The following is a 26,066-nucleotide window of genomic DNA, read 5'->3' as shown; positions in this document are numbered from 1 at the left end:
TTTGTTGAGAGCAGAACATGATATCACCTGCGGAGCTAATACTGACAGTTCCTCCCTCTTGTTAGCAGCTGTGCACCCATCTCATGACCCAACACTGGTGTTCCCCCCTGCCCCGGGACAGAGGTCCTCCCTCAATCCTGCTGCCAGCAGAGGGAAGGAAAGAGAAAAAGATCATGTAGGAAATGCTCTCAGTCATATGAAAGAGGGCCCTTTAGATGGCATGCCAAATGAGGGGTCATTTATTCTGCCAGCATGGCTAAAATTAGGGAGAATTTATTATCTGTACAGTGGGAGAGCCCTCCAAACATCCTACAGTCTGAATCTTATAAGTAGTTGTGGCAGTGTTTAGCATGATTAGGTATAAAATCTGTACTGAGGAGGTTATGTTCAATAAAAAGAGAAAAGGAAAAAGAGGAAAAATCGAGGAGAGTAAACAGAGACCGTGTAATGAATTTCCTAAAAGTCTGACATTTCCATCACATTCTTTTGATGCATACTTAGGAAAGTTTATCGCAGTATTCACATCTTTCTAATTAGATGGAACAAGCCAGATGATTAGAGCCATGAAAAAAACATCAAAAGGTTCACACAACTTTTTATATAATTAGAAGGGAATTTTCATAACCCCTAAAAGCAGGATTTAATTGTGTAATTTAACATACAATTTAAATATCAAGATCAAACTAGCAGGGCAAGTGACTTAATGGGATAAATGATATTAACATCAAGTGTCAAAGCTTAATTTAAACAACAGAATGTCTTCATTATGCAAAAGAGTCAAGCAAACGAATCGTTCAAAGGGCTTTTTTTTCAACGAGCCCTTTCCTATTGTTTCTTTGAAAACAATGAAATCAGCTGTGGAGCAGCAACATGCTGAGAGACTAGGAGAGCATGATTGGCTTTGTCCATCTGACCTCACTGTGACATTGCGGTGCACGATCTTATAAAACAAGAACCTCCTGCAGAGCTCACACAGAGGACCTTTTAAGAGCTGGTTAATTTTACTTTTGTAGCTAATTAAATGGGAGGGGGCAGAGAGTGCAAAAAATGTTAAAACCCTTGTGTTGATGCTGCTGAGCTTTGTTGTTTTAAAAGTACCAGCAGAGGCGTTCATAATTTGTCCCTTTTCACAAAACCCTAAGAGACAAACTAAGAGCATTCAGGATCCCCAGGATATGGACAGCTCTTGTGTCCAGGACACAGCAGTTGGACTTAAAGGAACACATTAGAAATGTATAAACTTATTAGAATGAAGATGACATTCACTCACGTCAGGTCAGACGGAGAAGGTTAAAGTTAAAAAACATATACAACAATTCCTGAAAAATAAAGGATGGCCTGTAGGCCATGCTGGGGAATATGTCAATTACTCTAAAGATACTTAATCCCTGCTGATGAGTTCCATGATGGCAAAGGGCAAAGCAGGTAGAAAAGTTCTGTCTTCAGTATTTGTCCAAGACTGCAAATGACACAGAACCATTTTAACATCCTGACAACAGCCTCTGTCTCCAGAAATGACTCACCATAAACAGGTCCCGAGCCCCTATGTCAACAGCAAGCAGAAATGCTTTTTCAAACCTTTGATACCTGAAAGAAAAAGGAAACATGTCACTTGCTGAGGTTAATTTAAGAGCTGCATCGAATATTGCCAATGGACAGACGAAGTCCTGCAATACTCATAAAAAGCGATGCTAAAGCTTTATTGGGGAAACTCGATAGGCTCATATTCAGATTGCAGAACTGTGAGGTAGGACAGTGGCTACCCTTTAGTCTTCTTCATTGTTTAAAACCTTCAGGAAGTGTTATGTCCAGTGCTGAGTCCCATCAGACCTAGTCGTGTCTGAAGGGAGCCGAACTGTAGATCATAACGAATCAATCCTTCACAAAGATACCAGCCACAACAGATAAATGGTATCCCCAACAATGCTGGTAGGAACCTCAAAATCCTCTACAGAAAGTACTAATCCCAAATCTCACATGACTTTGGAGGTCCCTGTAGAAATTTGTATTGAGTTTTGGCCTTGCAGACCCCTCAATACAGCTTTCTGAAGATGATAATCCAGTCAAGTCATCCTAAAGATGACTTTCAGTCCTTAGGGACTGAAAAGGTAGGGGGTGACCCTGTTTTGTCTCATAACTACCTTAGCCCAGTACTGGCACAAACTCCTGAGAGTTTTCTGAGATTCTGTGGTGAAGAAGATTGTGTCAATGAGGTAAAATTAGCGGGAAAAGAGCAAAAATCACAAGCAAAAATTACTCCTGGATGTGCTCTAGAAGGCACCACCTCAGCACCACATAGAGATGCAGTGGAGTAGGAAGGGGCAGTGTGGATGTGGAACTTCACCTTCATAGTTAAGCCAGGAGGGCTGTTCCATGGCACACTGAGACCATTCCTTTGGTGTGTTGAGGGCTTGCTGAACAACAGCTCTTTCCATTTGTGGTGACAGACTGACACCTTCTTCCCACCCAGACACCACACACAATCTCCTGGGAATTACAGCAAATACCCACATGGGATGGACATACTGTGCAAGGCTGTACATATCCTGTTGCTTGCAATCCTTTGGAATTCCATAGAAGTGGAAGGAAACAAGCCATCCATCAGAAGATTTCTGAGGATATATATGCACAACATGGCACTGGCAAACGCCAATCCCCATGGGAAATTCTGCACTGGGCTAATGCTTCTCTTATACTAGATGTAGATAATTATTATGTGACAATATACTATGAGAAAGTGATTTTATTTGTACACATTTTCTTCTATTGCCCACTTTTAACTGTTTAAAATTACCTATGAAAATAGATTTGGGGATTATTTTTGGAAATGCAAAACAACAAAATACCCCAGTGTTATTTCATTTGGGAGGTAAAAGATTGATTTCATGTAAAATGATTTCTCTATTTTTCCCATTACTGGAAAATTTTCCCCCTTTTCACCTGTTATATGTCAACAATGTATCAGTTGTAGATACTTGAAGTTTAGGAAGGAGATGACTGGGGCAAAAAGCAGCATTGTGATTTCTCAGGGTCTGTGTTTGCCAAATGAATATTGTCAGGCAGCATGACACGGATACCAGAATTTATACAGTTCTGTGCCTTGGTGGTATCTTAGGAATCAGTGGGCAGTGATGTAGCTCCTCCTCAGGACGGTGTGAAGAAGAGGAAAGATGGGAACCCTCCTTCCCCTTGGTGGGTAAAGGAGTCCCATAAGAGGCACCATGCCAGGATTCCTGTTTCTGGCAAAAGCCTCAGCGGTTTTCTGCCTCCCTCTTGTTACAGCCTTATCACTCCCTTCCACCGCACATTTGGAATGATTCAGCAGATTGCAAGATAGAACCAGAGAGGACTTTTCCTTCAAGGAATAACATTCGTGACAAGAAGGCATATGTTAGCTTAAGCAGAAAAGGAAATGCACTCTCCAGGTGAGGTTCCTAAGAGTTGGAGTGGGGAGTCCTTTCCTCCCTAGAGCTAATCTCCCTGCTGTGTCTTCCAAGTACTAATTTGCAGCCCTCCTCACAGAACCAGTTTAAGGGAGGGGAGGGGATGAATTAAAGTTAACCTCTTGATCACTAGGAAGCAGGCAGTGCACCCTCATTTTATCATAGGTGTTTGGAGCTTTTCAACGTGATTCCTATGAGGGTTTTTCCACTAAAATATGTAGTGTTGAAATTCTGCTTCTGAAGCTATGCTTTAATTAAGACAAATAAGTACACGTTATAATATGTTTATCTTGAACAGCTATCATGTATATATTTTTTTCTGGCACTTTTTTTTTTTCTCATTACAGATTAAATACACATTCTTAGTACTTAGAGGGGAAATTGGAAACCAAACAGAAACCAGCTATACGACCAGCTAAAAAGAATGTCTATCATTATTTTGTTTTCCCAAAGTTATCACTATATACAGACTATCTGAATGACATTTGCTTTAGAAAAGGCAAAAATGTCTGCAACCAAAAAATGTAAAGTAACTTTTTCATTTGATTTTACAGCAGAACAGCCTTAGCTGTCATTTCTTTGTAGTTTCACAAAGATTTCATTTTTTTTCCCTTTAATCAACATACATACTTCAGTCCCATTATGGATCCTATTCATAAAACTGTAAAGTTAGCTCAATATTTTCAGATCTGTACCAAAGAAAAAAAGGGGGAATAAAGAGTATCTAGAAATGCTCTTCACAAACCAAGAACTGGAAATAACAGTCCCAGTTACTTCATAATTTATTATAAATGGAATTACTTTAAAATAAAGTGAAGGTTTTAAAGACAAGTGACAAGTTTGCATTACTAAGGCAAACAGTATTAAATCAGTCAAGAATGTCCAGGGTTTTTTAACCCAGCTTTACTAGAAGATAATGGTTATTCTGAATCTCTTTGGTATGAAAGTTGTGTTGGTTTTCATCTACAGGAATCATTAGAGAGAGGTCTATATATATAGCACGAGACCAACCTCAAGCCAATCATGTCTGTTTTATAAAGCATGTTTTGTCGTGGGAAGACCTCTTGCTGTTGTTAGCACACTCACTTATAGTTTATCAGCTCCTCAAACAAAGAAAAAAAAGCCAAGCAAAACACTCTCCCTTTTGTTCTTGTGCCACAATCACAAGGCACAATATTTGCTTTCTAAAATGGAATCTACAGGGCCCTGGTGTCTTCCCACCCCTTCCTCCACCTTGCAACTGCTTGTTTCACAATAACTCCAGCAATCAAGACTTATATGTCTCTTGAAAAAGAGAGATAAGGAAATCCACCTACAAACCAAGAAGTTCAGCCACTCGTTTGGTCAAAGTGACAGGCAACAGAAATATGACCTTCAAGATTAAAACCCTCAAACTGCAATTAACTATGTAGGACATACAGGAAAACATCTCCCTGCAAGCCATTTAGTAGATACAATATTAACTTCAAATTCTCATGTAATAAAATAATGCTGTTATTATATTCACGTATGCAACATTTCTCTGTATTCTACACAAATATAAAAAGTGGCTATTAGTGTGGACAAGGAAATCAAGGGGAAATGTGAGTGGTATGACAGAGGTCATGCAGGTCAAAAATGGTCAAGGTAGAGAAGAATCCAAACCCGCCTTCCTCAGTGAAGTGGCAGACCTGATGTCTGCCTGTATTTTGGGATGTGACTTAACTGACAAGATGCCAGGAAAGCCTTCTATTTTTAAATAAAATATATAAGGAGTAAAAAAATATGTTATCTGTAACTTCGGAGAGACTATCCTGTTCACTGTCATAAATAAAAAGAGAATCAAATGGCCAGGGTTTCTTCCTGTTGGATGTCCAGAAATAAAGTAATTTCAAATACTGTTGGTTGAAACAATATGCATGGATTGCAGCCTGCAGGGAAGGGAAAAGAAGTCTCTTTGGTTTTTATGAGAGGTTCTACAAATATATGTCATATGTATTCCACAACAGCTAAATTGAATGTGGTCACTTAAAGACAGAGATACATTTTTCGTGCTGAAAATGGTCAACTCGAAAATACTTGCAATATTTAGCCATAAAATTAAAATGCCTCGAAAGACCTCCAGGAACCAGAAAAAAAAAATCATTTGGAGGGAGGAGGAAAGGAAGGGAAAGGGAGCTCATGCAAGCAAGAAATATAGTGCAGAAAAGATGGAAACATTTCTTTGGGGACTAGTTACAACCAACAAGCCTTCTTAGACATGCTCATCGACCATGTAAGCATATTCCTTGTGCTGGGCTGATAAAGGAGGGCTGCAGCAGTTTTTTTCCTTGTCTTCAATAAGAGTACACAACATTTAGAAAATAATCTGCAGGAGAAGAGCTGTGGCACAAATAATATTTATAAGGCAATCCTTTTTAATGGAAGAAATTTCAGAGTCCTCCTCATCTCACAGTCCAATCAAGAGTGATACACATTCAAAAAGTGGATATTAAATATACACCGAGCAAACGGAACAGGAAAAAATGAATATTGATATAATTTACATGTAATCAAACTACACTGAAATTAAGTTTTAATTGTTCAGTATTCCATGATGCATATGCAGATTTTAAAGTATTCAGAATATCAATCAAGTGTTTACTTACATCAAGCAATTGTATTTAAGCATACAAAACAGATGATGAAAATATGTTCAATCAGCTACAGCTCCCAACACTTACTGCTGGGTTTACATGATCACTTTTAATTCAGTTATTTCATTTAATATTTCAATTTAATAGCTCATTCTTTCATTCAATTTCTAGGCATCTTGCCCATTTCTTAAACTCAATAATAATAATTATTCATAAAAGGAGCTGTTTCCCCATAAATTCTCATATCAGCAATTTTTGGAACAGAAATGGTTTTCATTCTTTTTTTTTCCCCTCAAAATATGTTGTTGTTATCTGAAATATTTTTCTTTTAAATTAGACAATATTAAAATAAAGAATGACATCCGTAAAATTACTCTGAACCCCATTTCACTGGAATTCGGAGCCAGAATAATTAGAGATTATCAAGTTAAAGAACGCAAAAGGTGCGTGGCTAGGTTGCTAAGTGGTTGATTTTTAAATGGGGACAGATTGGTTTTCAACAAGCTGTTGAACATAACACCACTGCTTTAGGCATGTAGCTGCAGATCAGAATACAGCTTCAGAGCCCATTTACAAAACCAGGGCTTAAAGACTCCCACATTTCACATGAAACATAGGGATGTGTTATGAAGCCAGGTACAGACGATGTAACTTCAGCGCATCCTTACAATGACAACACTGAAATTCTATTGAACTTTAATGAAATATTTTGAAGTAAATTTTCAGAAAAGTCTGATGACTTAGAATGCTTGTAATCTGTCATGTATAAAGTATAGTATTAGTCAGACTTATATTCTGCATTTTATAGTGAATGCTGAAAAACTGGTACTTAGAGTTCCTGGAGAGGAATAAATACATCAAGATCTTACATTTCATAAGAAAAGAAACCAAACCAAAACACTTTAAGCAAAAGTCAACCAAAACTTGATATGATTTCACCCTAATGAGTTCAGTAGGATACTCTATTTTAAATAATATAGTTGTAGAAAACTGAATTCTGCCTGAAGACCAGGAACTCTCCAATGAACCCATCTTATGCTTTCTCTTACACAGCCTCAGCACAACAACTCTTCCTCTCCCCAAGGTACCCTGCCAAAATATACTCTGGACAATACACTGTCTCTTTTCCCAGCAGGGTATCCTCGCCTCCCTCCCAGCAATGGTTGGAGCAAGGGGCAGTGGGGACACTGTTTGGTGTTAAGCAGTGCACCTCTTGATTGGCAGAACATCTATCTGCTGAACTTTCACTGTAGCTTTTCTGGGACAGAGATAACCTCCTGCACTCTATTTAACCCTAACTGGTTGCTGATTTTCACAAAACTTGCAAGCATTTGCTTATTTCTGAGACTTCTACCCTCTGTTAAATTGGTTGAGATTCACCAATGATTCTGTAAGTTAGTAGGGAAGTGGCAGAAGGATCAATGCATGCATTGGAACCTCTGAGATGCTTGGTAGTACTATTTTGCCAAGCTCCTGCTATTATGCTACTGGGATTTTAGGTTATGAGCTCTTTTGAACAGGACACACAAACCTTTTTACCTTCTAAGATACACACAAGCTGACCAAGAGAAAGTGCTGCAGAGCACCAAAGGCTAATGGAGAAACAGCCACCGGGTCTATATGTATGTGAGTCAAGGGGATAATCTCCTAAATTGTATTTTAGATGCAGGAGCTCTTAAAGTTGTCCAGGTATAATCTATACATCCCTTCAGGCCCAGATTTAGCAAAGCATTAATGTATGAGTCTATGACATATAATTTTCTGTAGGCCCTAAATATGGGCATGTTAAGTGAAGTGCTGGATTTGAGGCCTGAGTGACCTGTTTAAAAAGAAATCCCTTATGGAACCTTTCAAAGGTCATACACAAATAGGTCTCAGGTAAGAGTTAGTGAATAACCATGAGAAAATACAATATACAAATACAAAATACAGCTATCTCAAGGCACCCAAAATTTCTGTTACTTGAAGGATACTGCCAAACTACATATCTCTGACCTAAAGGAAGTCCACCTATAACTTAAGAGATTTTTGGGCATAGAACCGAATGCCCTTCACATCAAAGAGTACCCTCTGGTATGAAGCAAGAAAACAAACAAGCAAACCAAATTAAAAAAATAGGAGGAAAGAGAAAGCTAATAAGGGGAGCCAGACAGTATGACTCTCTGACCATAGAAAGCCCTTGAGGGCTGTAACTGGATGTGAATCTTGAAGTCATTCCAAAACTGAACATAAAAAAGAAGTTAATAATCTTACCCTGTGATTCCTATCTTCCAGGGTGATATTCTGCTCTAGGAAACCTATATGTACTTTTGTGTGAAATAGTTCAGGTGACTCTCTTAAACAGACATGCTTCTTCTCAGGAGAGGCTTTCTATGTTTTGAGTCAGATATTCAAGTGAACCAAGTTAGTTTTTGAACGAATTAGTTTAATAATAAGGGATCTTTTAAACCCTGAAAGTACATATTTAGCAAGAAATAGTCTAGATATATGAAATATTCTAGAATAGGTAGTGGGTTTAGGTATAAAGAAAGATACGTTGTTTATTTGCTCAAATTAACCAGAACTAGTTTAACATTCTAGAACTGCCTCATACCTACACCAAATAAATATTAGTTTAAAGATCCTGACTTTGTGAACATTTATGTCACACACTTTCCATGTGATGTTGGTCAATCACTTTAGCCTGGGTTCTTGTAGGACAGACCACTGAAGAATAGGGCTGTTGGAAGCAACAGCAATCTTTTCCTACTGTGAGTCAGAATTCTTCCATATCAAAACTCTTTCATGTCTGTCAAGTCCTCTGAGATTTTCCACAGTAGATGCTAGAAAAGTCTGGATAACAGAAATTTATTACTATAATAAAATATTAATATATAAATTGAAACTATTAAAACTTATTTCTTTTTAAACTAGATTCCGTCTTTTCTTGTAATCTGTCCTTCCTTTGAATTTTCTACACTCCTTTTTTCCTTTTTCATACTCATTTTCCTTGAAGAGAATATATTTTGTTGCCATAGCAGTATTTCCCTACCTTGCAATTTTATCATAGTGGCTTTCCTTCAGGTTTCTCTAAGCTGCAACTGACACCCACCCAGCAAACACAGGCTCCCCCCACCCCCAAACCTCTTCATTCCTCCAACCTCTCACTACTTAGGAACTCCTCAACAGTCTATCTTTATCTTTAAATACAGACACACTCCAACATACTCTTCCAAAGTACTCTGGGCTAAAAACAGGTGTTAATTAAAAATGCTGATAAGAGTCAGTGACACCTGTTGTTTCACATTTATTTTACTCAACCCTGTCTGTTAAATCCTAGCCTTTATTGCATTAATTCGCTTCTGCTTTTCTTCTTTTCCAGCTTTATCCCTCTCACTCTGGTGATCATGTAAACTTAACAGTATGTCTTGAAAGCTGGGTTTTATTGAGTAAACATATCAGCATGTCTACACACTAAAGACAGCTATATAACAGAGGCCCAGTATCATCGCTGTGGTTAAGGATGAGTTGCTGCCTCTATAATAAATCCCTATTGTATACGTGTGATATCTCTGCAATTTCCAACTGCAGCAGATGGAAATTTGGTATTAAAGTTAAGATGAACAGACCCTTTTCCTCCTTGACTTTCCATGAGGAACAAGGCCAATTCTCCCTCATGCCTGACGCTGGATAAGATGCGTTTTTTTAGTGCTAAGACTTCTCAGAGAAAACACATTACCTCGATATTTTCTAAAGCTGGTTGCCTGAAGATAAATATCTACTCACAGAATCATGGTGCAGGGCCAAATTTTGAATAATTTGCTGAGTTACAGATCCATTAGAGTATATTTACTTTTTCTACCGAGGTTTGTCAATAGCCAAATTATTTCTTTGTAATAAAATAATGCAGTGGTAATGGTCATGAAATTCCCACACACAATGACTCAATTACAGCAAATACAGCCACAGGAAAGACAGACAAGCAATTCTCTGAAACTTTGTATGAATTTTGGCACATTTTTGAGGGACCAAATGGAAAACAACTGAGTATGACATGCTTTTTCTGCACAGCATCGTGTCCAAGAACACAGAACGTAAAAGAGCCATTTTGCTCAGAACAAAGGTACACCTGACCTAATCCCTTGCCATCAGCTGGGCACCAAGGAGGGAATATAAGAACAGGGCAAACATATGGTGATACTTCCCTAAGTAGCCTCCTAGTCTCCAACAATTCGTGATTCAGGGATTTGCTGAGCCAGAGGTGGTTTCTAGGCTGGCGTTCCTCAGTGAATTTCTCTTCTCTGAACCTTGCCTTTGAACTCACATACAATTTTATCATCCACAACATCCTGTGGTAAGGAGGTTCATATTTTAATTACATGTTACGCGAAGAATCACTGTATTTTGAAACTGCCACTTGTTAGCTTTGCTTGATGACCTCTAGTTTTTGTATTAGAAGCAGCAATGAGCAGTCATTTGCTGAGCTCCTCTCTCCCTAACACTCACAATTTAATAGATCTCTATCTCAGCTGCCTCTTCTTTAGGTTGAGGAGTTCTAGTCTATTTAGTCATTCCTTTCACTAAAACTGTTTCATGCCTTTAATCATCCTGGCTGCCCTTCCTAAACCTTTTTGAGTTCTACTATATCCTTTTACAGATTATGGGACGCCAAAACTACACACAAAATTCAGGTGAACTGAAGTTCACTGTTTTGTTGTCTAGTCCTTTTCTAAGAATTCCTAGCAGGCAATTTGCTTTTTGTACTTCTGCTGAGCAATGAACTGAGTATTTTATAGTTGTAGAGTTCTAAGACCAAAATTCTTCTTCCAGAATAATATTGAGCTCAGACTGTATCATTTTATACATGAAGTTTGGAGTCACACACACCATGTGCTTCACTTTGAATTTACTTATATTTAATTTCATCTTCAATTTTGACACTATGTCACTGAATCCTGCAAAGCCCTTTTGCTGTTCTTCACAGCAGGTCGTATCTTCACTGGTGTTAATAATTTAGTAACATTAGCAAATGCTAGCACCTCACTATGTGCTCCTTTGCCAGGCTACTTATAAGTATAGATCTGCTATGCTTATAATTTCCATTGGTGACCTCCATGACGACTGACCATTTACTCTTACTCCGTTTCTTACCTTTTAATGAATTACTTATCTATGAAAGGGAAGCTTTCCTCTTATCCTGTGGCAGCTTAGCTTCTTTAAGACATTTTGGTGGGAGACCTTCCAAAAAGGTCTTCAATGGTCAAACTTTCATCAGTAGCAGCTGGATATCTATTACTGACATGATTGCCGACATCAAAGAATTCTGAGTTTTAAGACATGACTTGCCTGCTGACTCTCCCCCAGTACAACGTTATTTGTCTGTATGTTCACATTATTTTTAAAATATAGTTTCTACTAATTTCACCAGTACAGAGTCTGGACTTACAGGGCTATAGTTCTTCAAGGTCTCTCCAGGATGTTTTGAAAACTGACTTAATATTTTCCATGTTCCTGTCCTGAGGTGCTAAGGTCATTCTAAATAAGAGGTTATACACCACAGTGTGTATTTCAGATGTTTTATGCTTGACTACCTCTAGAAATTTTGAATTAATTTTACCTAGTCCTGGTCATATAATACTGTTTATCTATCTCTAGTATAATCTCTCTTACTGATACTTCAGTACTTACCAGTGTAAACTAAGAAACATCTCCATTCTTTCCTATCTTGGCCAGTTGGTCAAAAGGAGATTTTTAAAGAGATTGGCATGCCTATCTGCTTTTTGTAAACCTTTCTTTATATATATTTTGCTTGTCTTTGTGCCTCTCTCCTTCCATTACAGAAACCATCTGGGCATCTAAGATTTTTCTGTTAACTGGCCAGTCATAATGTGATACAGGAGCTAGACATTTACAGTGCAAATCATTCCATTTATCTTCAAACAGCTCACCTTTACATGGCTAATTTAAGCTAATTAGGGAGGCTTCTTTTATAGTTAATTGATAGGGATAGGCACTGACGTTTGATTCTTCACGCTTATCTTAGAGATCTCCCTTCGATGGGATTACTCAACCTTTGGGTGCCCATGTCTTTATACTAACTACAGAGCAAGACTAGATGAGCATGTGAGACATATAAATTCTATATTATTAAGTCATGAGAGGTGAAGTGCACCCCCAAGACACTACATCCAGTTATTGGACAATTGACTATTGCTGATTTTTGTTCTAAATTTTCCTTATGGTGTTCTTTCCTTGGCAGGCTCTTTGGTTCTGAAGAACCATAAAAGGCAGATCTGCATTTGAAGACAGAAAGCCTAGGGCTGCCTGACTATTCAGTTAGCAATTCCTGGAGGGCACTGGATGGAACTGGGAGAAAAGTCAGAAAAAAAAGTCTGAGAGAGTGGGAGAAAAGTCTGATCTGATGAGCTGAGTTCAAAACAGAATGTTGCCAGATGATCCATATACAGTAAAGGGAAGGCTCAGGGTGGGGCTCAGGAGGACTCTGAAGATGAATGGAGAAGAAGTATCTTGGTAAAGAGGTGTGACATGAAATAGTTTGGAAAGACTTCAAGGAAAAAAATAAATCTTAAATTCAGTTCTCAGCCAGGACCTCAAATTAGAGATTTTTGAGTGTCATTCCAAAAGGAGATACTATTAGTGACTAGGTGGACTTGATGGGGAGGGAGTAACTGATAACCTGCAAAGGCTGAGGCTGATTTACAGCAGCTGCTCAAGGGTGATATGTTGTTAAGAACTAATTCTTGATTTTTTTCTGTCCATGAATATGGTATATTTGCATTGTTTCTGCTCTCAATGTATGTCCAAAGCCTGTAAGGTTTCAGGGAAACTGCACAGCTGGTACAGCAGGAAAAAGCCACCTTATGAGGGCAGATTATCAGTTACACAACACAACACAACAGTGGTCTCGATGTGGGCTCAGCTTCTGAAAGTAGCAATATCAAAGTCAGATTAACCAGCACACGGGAATAGGTTTGGCACAAACTACATCAGCCCAGCACAGCTACTCCGTGTTCCTTTTTTCTAGTGCAGTCCCATGGGTGGGGACGTAACAGAACTGGAGGACTTCTGGCACTCTGGGCCACCACACAGCATCTGCTGGTGGCTGTGCAAAATGACACTGCTATAAAGCAGCTCTGGGACTGCTCCAAGGGTATGGAAGGGGCCATTATTCCCATGCTCCAAGCAATCTCTCTCATTAGGTTGAGGAGCAAATCTCTGACAGGTATTTCTTGTGGTTTATCTTCATGGAATTTTGTTCTCAAGCAATTATGTCATATCATTTGTTATCCCCCCACCCCAATATTTTTCTCAATATTTCTTACATTGTAATCATCACTAGAGAATTAAATCCTAGAGCTATTCCTGTAGCATCAAAGTATCTGCCTGAAATTGAAAACTGTGTTGGAGCTGGTTTAAGAAAAAAAAAAATCATTAACTACATAGGACATTCTAAACTTCTACTGAGATATTTAACCTCTTTAACTGCAAAAATAACCTAGTTGCATTAAATAGGTGCCTTTATTTCTTGTTTCTAAAACAGGTCAAGAAGCATGACCAGGGGAATCTTTTCATGTGATTGCTGTCCATCACAGCAATATAAATTCTCATTTATCAGTCCCATGGTAATATGAAAACCTTTGGTTTTGATCATTTTCAAAAGATAATAAAAAATGACTCTTCAAAGTCCTCTCCAGAAGGTGCTACTTTAGTCAAAATGCTGCTACTGAACTTACTCCCATAGAGATGAATTCTGTTCATGTGGCCACCATAGAGAACCTGACTGACATCAGTGGTCATTTTATCTGAAGGCATAATTTAATGCCTAATAGGTTACCTTATGAATATAAAAGACATTCTTAGTCCTCAACCATGTCATCATTAATGTTTATACATATTTCGTGACACACTATGTACCAATATAATTATAGATTCTACTTCTAGGGTGCTCTTAAAAAGGATCATAAAAGCTCTTTGCTCACTCTGTCTCTCAGTTCCATACAGATGGCAGCAGACGGGATTGGGAACTATTCCTATGGAGCTGAGGCATCTTTTTCACCTTTGATTTAGGGTCCTGTTTAGGATGGATATACTCACAGTGAATGTCTACTTTGCAGATTGCAGTGCAGTGACACAGGAACCTGCTTACCAAGGGGTAGTTAGTACTGCATTAGTGATGTACCTGCAGGGCAGAAGAGCTTTATTTTAGCTTTTCAAAGGCTGTCTTGGACTTAAATGATAACCGACTGTGTCAAGGCATCATGTCTTGTAGTATAGCAATGCACTTCATAACTCTTGAATAGTGAAGTGATTGATAAAAACCAGTACTGGCTGAAAGCAGGTCTTCCCTGATGCTAATGAACACCTACTTTCTCATCTCCTTTAAGAGTGTTTATTTACAAAGAAGCTCCATCAAGTCCTGTGTGTAAAGTCATATCACTTTATGAAAGTTCTGCACAACATGTAGCTAATTTTTTGCATTTAACTAGTAGCATCTAACACCGAACACTGGGAAGAGTACAACACTTCTGAGAAGATTTGTGAAGGAGAAGAAACAGTAACAGTAAAAACATGGTGAAGGTTCTCATTTTTGGATCCACACAAAGGAAAACCTTTCATGAATCCATCCAAAATTCTACCATCGAATGTGATCAGAGCTGCACTTTGCTCTTGAAATAAGCAAAAGCACTATGTTACTATTTACAACAGAGCTTTGGTTTGCAGGCAAATATGTTTGTACTATGGGAAAAAAAACAAATCACATTATCATAATGAAATTATCAGATGGAAAGGTCCAATTGGTTTTGACTCTTAGTATTTCTCCATGTAGGAAAAAAACCCTAATTCTTAACCTGAGTATTCACAAACGTAAAAACAGAATTAGAAAGGAGGAAAGGCCACAGTAGAACCACAGAGCTGTGGTTGCATCTTAATTCTGCAACTCCTGCGCTGCAAACTTTACTTTCTAGCCCTGCTTTCTCACTCAAAAAATGGAACAAAACAGAGCAGGCATGTGTTTGTGCCTCTGCGTGTGCGTCAAACAAACAAGATAATTTCATGCATTAGAAAATATGACAAGTACAATTTACGAATGCTTGATCAGAGTGAAGCAAAGCCATGAGTCAGCGATGCCACAGTTAACGAGTGAAAAATTATTCCATCCCATTCCATGTTTCGTACATGGATAGATGAGGCTGTTAGACAGAGGCAGGAGGTTGTACAGCCACTCCCCCATCACACAAATACACGTAGCAAAAGGGTGGAGGCAAGGAGGTTACAGCTCCCCAAGGCTTCCCAATAAATCCATCTCTGCTCAACATCTTACATAATGATATAATGCGTTATATTATTATAAGCAGTGACATCATAATAAAATACCAGAGTGCTACTGAAGTGGCAAGGAACACCTAAGATACATTTCTGTTCTTGTAATTCAGTTCCTGTATTTTTTAATTATAGATAAGAATTTAGAGTGAAAATAATTATCCATTCCGTAAATACTGTTGTAATGGATCCCCGGCATATAATTAAGAGGCCTTTAATTTTAATTTTGTATCCTGAACGCCTGTTTTTGGAGGCATTCCACATTCTACATTCAGGGCCTATACCTGCAAAGCTCTAAGCTTCTATTTTAGGGGAAGCTGCAGATGCTGCATGGTTTGCAAATATAAGAACTTAGCTTTTGTAATGACGCATACAAAAAACCGTGGCTGTGTCGAACATATTGCAAAGCATTTTCCCTCCTCCTAATTGTGATCTGTTTCAGTCATGCTGTCAGTGTTCCTTTGCCCATCGCAGGCTGGATGGAGCATCTTCTTTCTAAAGTGCCTGATACCTAAAGAGGGAACCTACCACTTCTGCATCCACCGTTTTCTAGAAACTTATCTCACTCATAGTAGGAAAATAGCTAGCCTATAATCTCAGTGATAATGTGAAAATGCACGTCTCCAGTCATTTGCAACTGGATGTACAACCTTCCAGCCTACAGCAGCGATTAAAATCACTGGCACATGGCTAGGTGAGGATAGCCTTTCTGAACAGGTAACCGTATTTCTCAATTCTAGTAAATACAGACACTCACATCTTTAAAAGTACAACAATAACTGGCACCTTTTTGGCAGACTCAGCAGGCAGGTCAAAGATTGTCTCAGCATGTAGAATGAACTAATACTTCTCTCTCCAGAGTGGGTCCTTCTAGAAAAGGCTTAAGGCAGATTGGTGGGGCATTCAAAGGAAAGCTGGAGAGGGGGGTGAAGACTTTTGTTTATATGAACATTTTTCAGATTTAGATCTAGAAATATTTAAGTGTTTTAATGTTTTAATCTTGTATGCAAGACTCCACCCTTCCCTGTCCATCCCTCATGTGTCTGGTCTCTTCTATAGCCCACCACACATATCCTAAGCTGTCTTCCCCTATTTTGCTCTGTATTCCCACTCTGCTCTCTTTGAAGGACACTGTACATCGCCATGCCTGCCTTTAGGCCTTCATCCCCAATGCCTTCTCTTCTACTCATGCTCATAACCCCACTTCCTTCCCTCACTCTTCCTACCAAACCTCTGAGTTTCTCTCCTTCGTTCCTTATCCACCAGATTTAACTTCTGTGCATTTGCTGCTTGCTTTCTCTGAAGCCCAAATGAATTGCAGAAGGCCTTACTCCATGCCAAGAAATAGTTTTTGAATATCGGCCATAATTTTACCGCACATAATTTAGGAAGCACTATGTGTCTTCTACTTCTTGCTGCAATAGGGTACAAAGTGATCACTTTGCTTTTGTTTCCTCATGCTCATATGGGAGTAACAAAATGTTCCCTTAGTGCTGCATCAAGTTGGCATTGGCAGTTTACAGGGCTTCTGCATTCAAGTCTTCTTGTTTGGTCATGCAAACACATCTGTTGTAACAAAAAAATCCACTCTGAAGAGATTCATTAGCTATTTGTAATAAGCCTGCATGCACTCAGTGCTAAATGAATAAGGGTAAATAAGTGAATAAATCATATCGTAGAACCATAGAATATCCTGAATTGGAAAGGATACACTAGGATCATCGAAGTCCAACTCCTGGCCCTGCACAGGACAGCTTCAAGAATCATACCCTGTCCAAACGCTTTCTGATCTCTGTCAGCCTTGGTGTTGTGACCACTTCCCTGGGGAGCCTGTTCCAGTGCCCAACCAGCCTCTGGGTGAAAAACCTTTTCCTAATATCCAACCTAAACTTCCCCTAACAAAACTTCAGGCCATTCCTTTGGGTCCTGTCACTGGTCACCAGAGAGAAGAGATCAGTGCCTGCCCCTCCGCTTCCTCTCGTGAGGAAGTTGTAACTGCAATGAGGTCTCTCCTCAGTCTCTTCTTCTCCAGGCTGAACAGACCAGGTGACCTCAGATGCTCTTATAAGGCTTCCCCTCGAGGCCCTTCACCATCTTTGTTGCCCTCCTTTGGACACTCTCTAATAGCTTAATATCTTTCTTATACTGTGGTGACCGAAACTGCACACAATATTCGAGGTGAGGCCACACTCATGCAGAGCAGAGTGGGACAATTACCTCCCTTGAGGAATGTGAGAAATGGTATCAAAAGCTTTAAAGCTTTACTGAAATCCAAAAAGATTATATCAACTGTCTTCCTTGGATCAAGCAGGTGGGTTACCTTGTCTTAAAAGAAAATCAGTTTGACAAGCAGAACTTTCCCCTCATGAAGCTGTGCTGGCTGTGACTATTGACTGTGCTGTCCTTCAGGTGTTTGTCACTACCTTCCAGAATAATCTTCTCCATAATTTTCCAGTCACTGAAGTGAGACTGACAGGCCTGTAGTTTCCAGGGTCATCCTTCTTGCCCTTCTTGAAAACTGGGACAATGTTAGCCAGCTTCCAGTCAACTGGGACCTCTCTGGATTTCCAAGACAGTTCAAAACCTGAGAGAGGCCTCATAATGACATCAGCCAGATCTTTGAATATTCTCAGATGAATCCCATCAGGCCCCATAGATTTGTTGGGAACCACCTCAATCAGCAGGTGCAACACAACTTCAGGTTCAACTTGGAGTTTATAATTCTCACTGGAATGGTCTTCCAGCTCAGGGCACTGGGACCCCCCCTAGTTCATCATCAGTGTTGAAGACAGAGATAAAGAATGCACTAAACATCTCTGCCTTGTCTATGTCCCTGTTTGTGAGGCGACCATCCTCACCCTGTAACAGGCTGATGTTATTTCTGCACTGTCTTTTGCCATTAATGTATTTAAAAAAACTCTTTTTATTGTCCTCCCCAGTTCTGTCCAGCTTCAACTCCAACTGAGCTTTAGCCACACATATTTTCTCTCTACAGTGGTGAGCAGCATCTCTGTATTTCTTTCATGTCACCTGACCTTGCTTCCACTGGGCATACACCTTCCTTTTTTGCCTTATCTCCAAAAGAAGATCCCTGCACAGTCAAGCTGGCCTTCTGCCTTGTCTCCTTGACTTCCAACATTTTGGAATGACAAGGATTGAGACAGAGAGCATATAACTGACTTAAAATGTGGGCTTCCTGACTCCCTGAAACAGCCACTGTCTCTGACAAACAGGTAGTGGGAGGAACTTTCCATTTTCAATGTCCTCAGGGGCTTAACACGCTGACCCAAAAGGGCAAGAAAATAATTGTCTTCTCACTTTTCCTCCTGTTCTGAACCTACAACTCTAAATGCAGTCTGGCAGAAGTGGTTTGTCTTGCTGGCCTCTCACTGACAGATGTAATAGCAGCAGCTGCAACTTCCATGTGCCTGAATTAGTGAGCACTGTGCCTCCCTATGATCCTCCTAGACATTGCATCATGCCTGGATGGCATTCACTCACCCAGAACCATGGTTTGCCATTCCTCAACAAATCTATAGTTTTCTCTGCTTAGCCTACATTCAAATCATTCTAGTCACTGAAGAAAACATCTAAAAGGAAATAAACACCAATTAAGGCACAGCCACTTTAATGCAATAATGATCAGCTCTGAACATCATTTCTTTGCTTTCTATCAGATAAATCTCCCGTATTTGAACATTTAATTTTGTACTTAGATTATGTCTTCTGAGATAAGCTTTAAGCATTACCATCTGTTCTGCAGCAATCACACGATCCTATCACTTTGATTCAGCTGAATACAAATCCCTTTGACAACAGGAAAACAGCAAAATAGCACACATTTTTCTCAAAATTGCCACAACTGTAGATTTTTCAAGCGCTGCTTTATGGTGGAGGTAAAATACTCTTCTGCACACCTCCTGCCTGTGCCTCACGCTGTCCAGGCAGCATTCTGACAGTGAAGGTTCTTGTTTTAGGAAGGTTGAGTCAGTGTTTCAGCTGCACTCAGCAGCCCCAAGGGCTGGCAGCCTAGCTGGGGCCCCATGCCTCTGCATGCCTGCTAGCACTTGGAAGCAAACCCTGAGTCAGAGGGAATACACCTTTCTCTTGCAGATGTAAGAGCACTGTAGTTACACCTCTCAGCAATCTCCAAGGCATTCTTTCTGCATCTGTCCTCCGCAGGCAACTGGCCCACAGCCACCACAAGTTGGCCATTGCCGCAACAGATCTTCCCTGCTGGTTTCTAGGAGAAAGGCAACAGCAGAGTTTGTGCCCACTGTTGTGGCCCCGTGTATTAGAAAAACTCCAGTGAAAGGCTGGTGCATGTTATGCAAATATTGGAGCATTCATCTATTTGGAATAATTTCCCCACTGGAATGGTTCTGTTTACCAGTAAGATGATCCTCTTCAGACTCAAAGTGCAGAAGACAATATAAAATATTTTTCTTTAAGATTTGAAAAAAAGCACACTGTACTGTCAAAGTAACTTGCAGTTCCTAGCTTAGCCTATGCAGACAATGTATACAATCTGAATGAATCACTAAAAAAGGGTTCACTGTACGTCTTTTCACTATGCCTATCTATACTCCTCAACAAGGTGTTACAAACATTGTGTCTTTCAGAAGGTGATTCATCCTTATTTTCATCCACTGGATAATTATCAGAGGGAATGTTTCAGCTATAGTTGTTGTTGAACAACTGAACAGGTTAAACTGCTGCATATCGACAACTGATTGAAATTCAAGCTATTGACTTATTTTGAAGGAAAAATAAAACAATAAACCAATGCACTATAAATTCTAGCTGAATTTGGTATTATCTAAGGTAAGAGCAGCTCCCTTAAGAAGACAGATTGAGAAAGTTGAGGCTGTTCAGCCCGGAGAAGAGAAGGTTGTGTGGAGACCTTATAGCAACCTTCCAGTATCCGAAGGGTGTCTACAGGGAAGACAGAGAGGGACTTTCTGTCAGGAACTGTAGTGATAGGACAAGGAATAATGGGTACAACTTGAAAGAGGGGAAATTTAGGTTAGATATAAGGAAGAAATTCTTTACTGTGAGGTTGGTGAGGCACTTGGAACAGGTTGCCCAAAGAAGCTGTGGATGTCCTAACCTCGGCACTGTTCAGGACCAGGCTGGATGGGCCATTGAGCAACCTGGTCTAGTGGAAGGTGTCCCTGTCCACGGTAGTGAGGGGGTTGAACTACATGATCTTTAAGGTCCTTTCCAACCCAAACCATTCCATGATTTTATATAATTTACAGACAAATTCAACGTTTCATTTTCTGCTCTTACAGGAATGTCACTGAAAATTCACTGAAAATTACTGGGACATGAATTTATATATGAGAACTTTAAAGGTAAGAATAACAAAATGCTCAGATTTCAGTGGTGCAGAGATAGGAATGTCTTGGATCATGCAGCATTCTTTTGTGTTCTAGCAAGGTTTTCTCCAAGTTTGTAAGCTCTTTCAATAGCTAATCTAAAAGTAGTTATTGAGTATCACTCTCTCATAAGCATGTTTTCTTTTCTCTATCAAGCTAAAAGGGAAAGGGTGATTCATTTTAAGTGTACTGATGACAGAAGAGCTCTGAATAGCACTTTATCTGAAATACTCTATTTGAAGGGACCAAAGTGCAAGTTAAACAAACATTAACAATGAATGCATTTTTGTCAGGGGTGGTCCTCTTGGAAAATGTTAACCACATTAAAGTAGGCAGTTATTGAAATATGCAATTAATTTTAAGCTGATAGAAGTTGAAACTGTCATTCACCTGAGCAGGTGGTGGAAGAACCTTCTTGCGTATCTGCTGATTGGGTCCCTGTACTCCAGCACAGTTGTATCCAAGAGGGGTCTTGTTGGTGCATAAAAGGTTCCAAGGCTTGCCTCAAGCTGTGCTGTGGAGTTCAAACACAGCAGCAATGAAGCAAGTGAATTAGTTTCAATTACAACAGGTTGCTCATGTTTGCAGTCAGTCAAACTCCTCAAACACTGATGAAACGTGATGTTGTTGTAGGACAGATGAAATTAAAATATGACAGATTGTACAAACACAAATGTGCATATAAACTTTCACTTTGAGGCAGAGCTGACAAGGACTTTGAGCAATAAAAGCTATCAAAAGGACAATGAAGTCTATAACACATCAAGTTCTCACCAGCAGCCTACAACTAAAAGTGACTCATAAGAGTAATACAGTCTGAACAAGATTGTCCAGTAGAGATGAACTCTCAATTAGCTCAAATCATCTTTGTCCTCTTAGGCAAACAACAAGGGAGTTTGGTTTTTCAGGGATTATTGTGTTAGGTCAGCAGGTAACAAAACCCTCCTTGTGATGGCCTTGAGGTCTAAAGGAACCTCCTTCAACCCACGGTTCTTTAAAAATTTTAGATAAAAGGGTCTAAAAACCCTAGAGGTTTGACAGCATGTAGTGGTGAGAAACAGGATAACCTCCCTTGTAATCAATAAAATAAAACCCTTTTGTTACACAAGTTCTCTCTGCTTTAAATATTTTCTGACTGATATACTCCACAGCTCAAGCTCTTAGGCATTTTCCTACAATTTTTTAATACAAAATTATAAATAATGCAAGTAAATACACAGTACACTTCTGTGTCCCACATGCTTAGCTGAAAGGAAATTTAATGATCAATAATATTTATGCTATGTGAATTTTGCTTGAGAGTTAACAACATAATACAAGGCCTTCTAGGCAGAATAGGGAGAATTTACTATATATTTATTTGCTATATACTAACATTGCTTTAAAAGGAAAATATAACGTATTGTCTCATTAGGCAAATAAAATCTCATTGATTTGCTGTTATTAATGTTTGTTTGAACTAGGCATTTCTGTATTTTGTAATAATGTTTTTTTTCTTCCGAGCATAGTTATATTTTACTTTATTAGCTTGATAGCAATAAATCAGCTAGTAGTACTGTGTTAGTAACACAGGCAAACTGTTAGTAAACTAGTTTTGTGTTATCCTAAATCTAGATAGTAAGATAAGTCGAACTTTAAAGGTATTTTCTTTCAAAGCAGCAGTCAATTTAGATTAAAACAGAAAAACAAGACATACTCTCTTGCCATTGCTGTTTTCTTGACAGCATGTTTTGTACTTCTGAAACATTTCAACCAACATGGAATATGAGTAACCACTATCACAGTTACAGATTCATCAGATAGCCCAGCTTGATGTTGAAGGCAGGATAAAGATCTCAGAGATAACTGCCCCATCACTATAAATAAAAGGCCCCACTGGGTTTTGCTAATAAAAAAGAAAACAAATTACCATGCCAAATTTGTTAGATTCAGATTGAATAACTCCTGGATGGAATAAAATTCTTTCTGCTGTAAACAGTGTTAGGGAGCTGCTTGGGGGGAAACACACAAACATCTGTTTATAATGTACATATTTTTAGAAGAGTTTCACGCTCAGCCCTTCTCACAAGTCCTTTTCAAAGCATGTTTTATTTAGAATCAACATGTCATGTTTGCAATGCAGAGATTTTCTAAATCATATCCCACAAAATGGGATAGCTGATGGCTTGGCAGCGATGTAGGACACCTTGGAGTTTTTCTATCATCAAACATGCCAGAATCCTAAGTATTCTTTCTTGCTACAAAAGATGCCTGGTGTCCAGCTGTCTGCCTGCTAGACTGGAGGATAACACCTTCACTAAATCAAGGCACATCAAATCTTGAAGTCTATTGAGTTTCAAGATAGACAGCAAATCAAGAGGAAGGCATCACAACAGGCCTCAGCAGAGATGGGGGTAAACCTAAAATTCATAATTTCTTGTGAGGGACCCCAGCTACTACTGCAGGGGGCCAGATTACAGTGAGGACAAGTGCTTTAATCCTAAAGGAGGCAGCAGAGGATAGTGTATTCAAAGACTTTGTATCTTGTAATGAAAGAATGACCCTTCAAAAGCACCTTGAAAAACATACTAAAATCTCTTGTCCCTGTTGCAGAAAAACATCCCTCCTTAAGTTGGTGTCTCAGCATGTATATATAGCAAACAATTCAATCCAGTACTGTTTGTCTGTAACATAAGCTACATTTATAGAATGCAGTAAAATTACAGCATATATATGCTAATGCTATATATTAATGCCTATAGCATATGTATATTAAAATATGCATTATTTTAGTATCACTATTGATACAAACTAAAATGTAGTTAACACATTAGCCCAGATTTTATTGAAATGACTTGTCTACATATGATATGTGATTATGAAGCACCATAATCTGGCTGTCCGGATACTCACTATTGTCTTCTTTATATGGTCAATAAATATATTGTCATAATCCACATAAGAATTACAAAGAGACCACAAAAATACATTAGAAATATAAGCAGTCTCTTACCTTCCCTGTCTGGTGTAAGCTTTTGTTTAAGAAGGTGGTTGCAAATGGCACTCAAGCAGATATAGCACTGATGACCCATTGTGTTCCAGTTCATGGTGTTCAGGACATTAATTGCCTCATGTATCTCATCATAACGAATGTACTGGTGGATAATTTCCACAAGGCCCAGTTGTCCTCTTGTGATCACACCTTTAACAGGAAATATTAAAACCAAAGATAGTGGGTTTATACTTTGATATAGAGTATGTAAAACAGTAGCTGACTACTTTTCAGCACAGTTAAAAATAATTGCCACTGTTTAAAATTAAGTTGACAGGTTTCAGTATTAAATTTTTACACGAGGTAGCTCCTTCATATCTTGGTATATTTAGGCCGAGCATGTTTTGGACAGTAGAGAAAAATCATCAGTTAACTTTACACATGGAGGTCGAGCGAATGTAGCCAAAACTCACTGGTGACAACATCACGTAATGAAGTTTGTTTTAGACATGGTAGGAAAAGTTTATTCACAGTTTATCACTACTGTATGGTAGGTAATAAATTAAATTTCACAGCATCTCCTTTCTGTAGGGAAATACTGCTGAAGAACACTAAACCCCAGCAATTGTGTCACACAAACGTACCTGCGTATACAAGTGTACAGCAGCTCCAACTTCAAAGTAACTGTTACTCAATCAGTCTCCACACTGCGACGGCTCTGGAACCTACCTCTAGCTTGGTAATATTCTCTAAGTGAAGCATTTTTACTGTGAGGGGATGTCATGAAGTTATCAACACCTAGAGACCTTTGAATTACAGTTGTACACGAAACCAAGAACAAGTTTGCCAGAAGAATGCTTCTTGACTTGCAGAGCTCAGATTCTGAGCAGAAAAGATGTCTGAAATGCTGCAGAAAGTAATGTTATTTATTGTCTCTGACTAGCCAAATGATCATGTAACATAGGCCACACATGGCATTTTAGCAAGTCTTGCTCACTCTGATAGAGTATTCTTTATCACTACTCCTCCAAATATTAGAAAGACACCAGAATAAATTTATTTTTTCCTTCTCTTTAAATGAAAACATAATGTTTTTTTTTTTTATTTTCCCAATTTATATTCTGATCTTGTTTGTAAAAACTAATTTTAAGGAAAATGTTCTGATGAGAAAGGGAACAAGCTTAATTTCAATATTGATATTAAAGCCATACAACTTGCTGAGGAAAACGAAGTCTGATAACAGAGAAAAGCAGACCTGATATATATAAAACATACCTCACACAACTTTCATAAATGTTGTTGTGAATACTGTTTGTGATGCAAAATAAGAATTGAGGAAAACAAAAAGTGAAGAAAAACATCTGACTATATCTTAAGGAGAAGTAACCTGCTAAGAACTTGCATATACAGATCTGATGCTTTGGGGGGCATATTTATATTTTGTAACAGAGAAATACTTAATTTTTTTAGCATCATTAAAGAAAAGACATGGTTTTCTAATGTATTTGCATGTATTAAAGCCTGTGGACATTACAATGTGTAATAGCCACGTTTAACCTGTCAATATCTAATAGTTATGGCAGACTTTATTCTTCCTAAATGTTTAGTGTTTTTAAAGTATTACAGAAGCTGGGCAATCTTCACATTAACAACTAAGTGAATGTGAAAATACTTATTTTCATGTTAATTAAATATAATATTATGTTTTAAATGCCTTTTGAGGCCAGCAATGCTGAACCACTGGCATGAGTACCACATTTGGCCTTATCCAGGATCTAGGCTGACATCAATGACAAGAAGCTGCAATACTTTTGGAAATGAGTTTGGCATTAGACACCAAAGACATCTGCCATTAATGTTTGAGGGTATATTTAATATGAATCTTTTCCTGGATAGACAGCACAATGGAGAATTCAGAGAACTTGTCCAAAATCATAATATAGCTGGAAGTTAAAAACATATTTGCTTATTCTCATTGACATAGTTTCTTAACGGACTTCTGTGGGAAACCATTCCAAGCCATGTGTTAATTATGGATTTTATTTCACTCCTGAATGCCTGTCTAGGTCTTGCTGTCATGGACCCCTGTATTTTCTGTATAACTTATATTTGCATTATTTCTTAAACAGCAGAGACCTAAAAATTGCTGAGGCTGTGAAGAAGGGCTCGCTAAGCAACACAGTTACTTTGGTAGTGTGGCAAACTAAGCAGAAGTGTGAAGCTGAAAACCAGGATGAAACAGAGAACAGCACATTCTTGCACAGTGGACTACAAAGAGGGAGGGAGGGAAGGAGGGAGAGAGCCTTGCCTTCTTCCTAGAAGAGATTTTACAGTA

The 26,066-nt window shown here is 38.8% G+C and overlaps 1 protein-coding gene across 12 annotated transcripts in view; it reads right to left on the bottom strand.

Moving 5' to 3' along the window:
- WDPCP (WD repeat containing planar cell polarity effector) overlaps positions 1-26,066 on the bottom strand; it is a 149,225-nt gene that overhangs the window by 45,968 nt on the left and 77,191 nt on the right. For all 12 annotated transcript variants that reach the window (XR_010428902.1, XM_064647664.1, XM_064647663.1 and 9 more), the window contains 3 exons: positions 23,753-23,941; positions 21,151-21,274; positions 1,524-1,587 (listed from right to left, as the gene is read on the bottom strand). Coding sequence is in view for 11 of the 12 variants with exons in the window: in XM_064647664.1 (XP_064503734.1) it covers positions 1,524-1,587; positions 21,151-21,274; positions 23,753-23,941 (377 nt within the window). In the remaining variant the exon portion in view is untranslated. The remainder of the gene's footprint in view (positions 1-1,523; positions 1,588-21,150; positions 21,275-23,752; positions 23,942-26,066) is intronic.

The sequence above is a fragment of the Pseudopipra pipra genome, chromosome 3 (genome assembly GCF_036250125.1).
Source record: "Pseudopipra pipra isolate bDixPip1 chromosome 3, bDixPip1.hap1, whole genome shotgun sequence".
In the NCBI taxonomy this organism is placed as follows: domain Eukaryota; kingdom Metazoa; phylum Chordata; class Aves; order Passeriformes; family Pipridae; genus Pseudopipra; species Pseudopipra pipra.
Note: the sequence above shows the minus strand (reverse complement) of the source record. Positions and strands in the feature narration are given on the sequence as shown.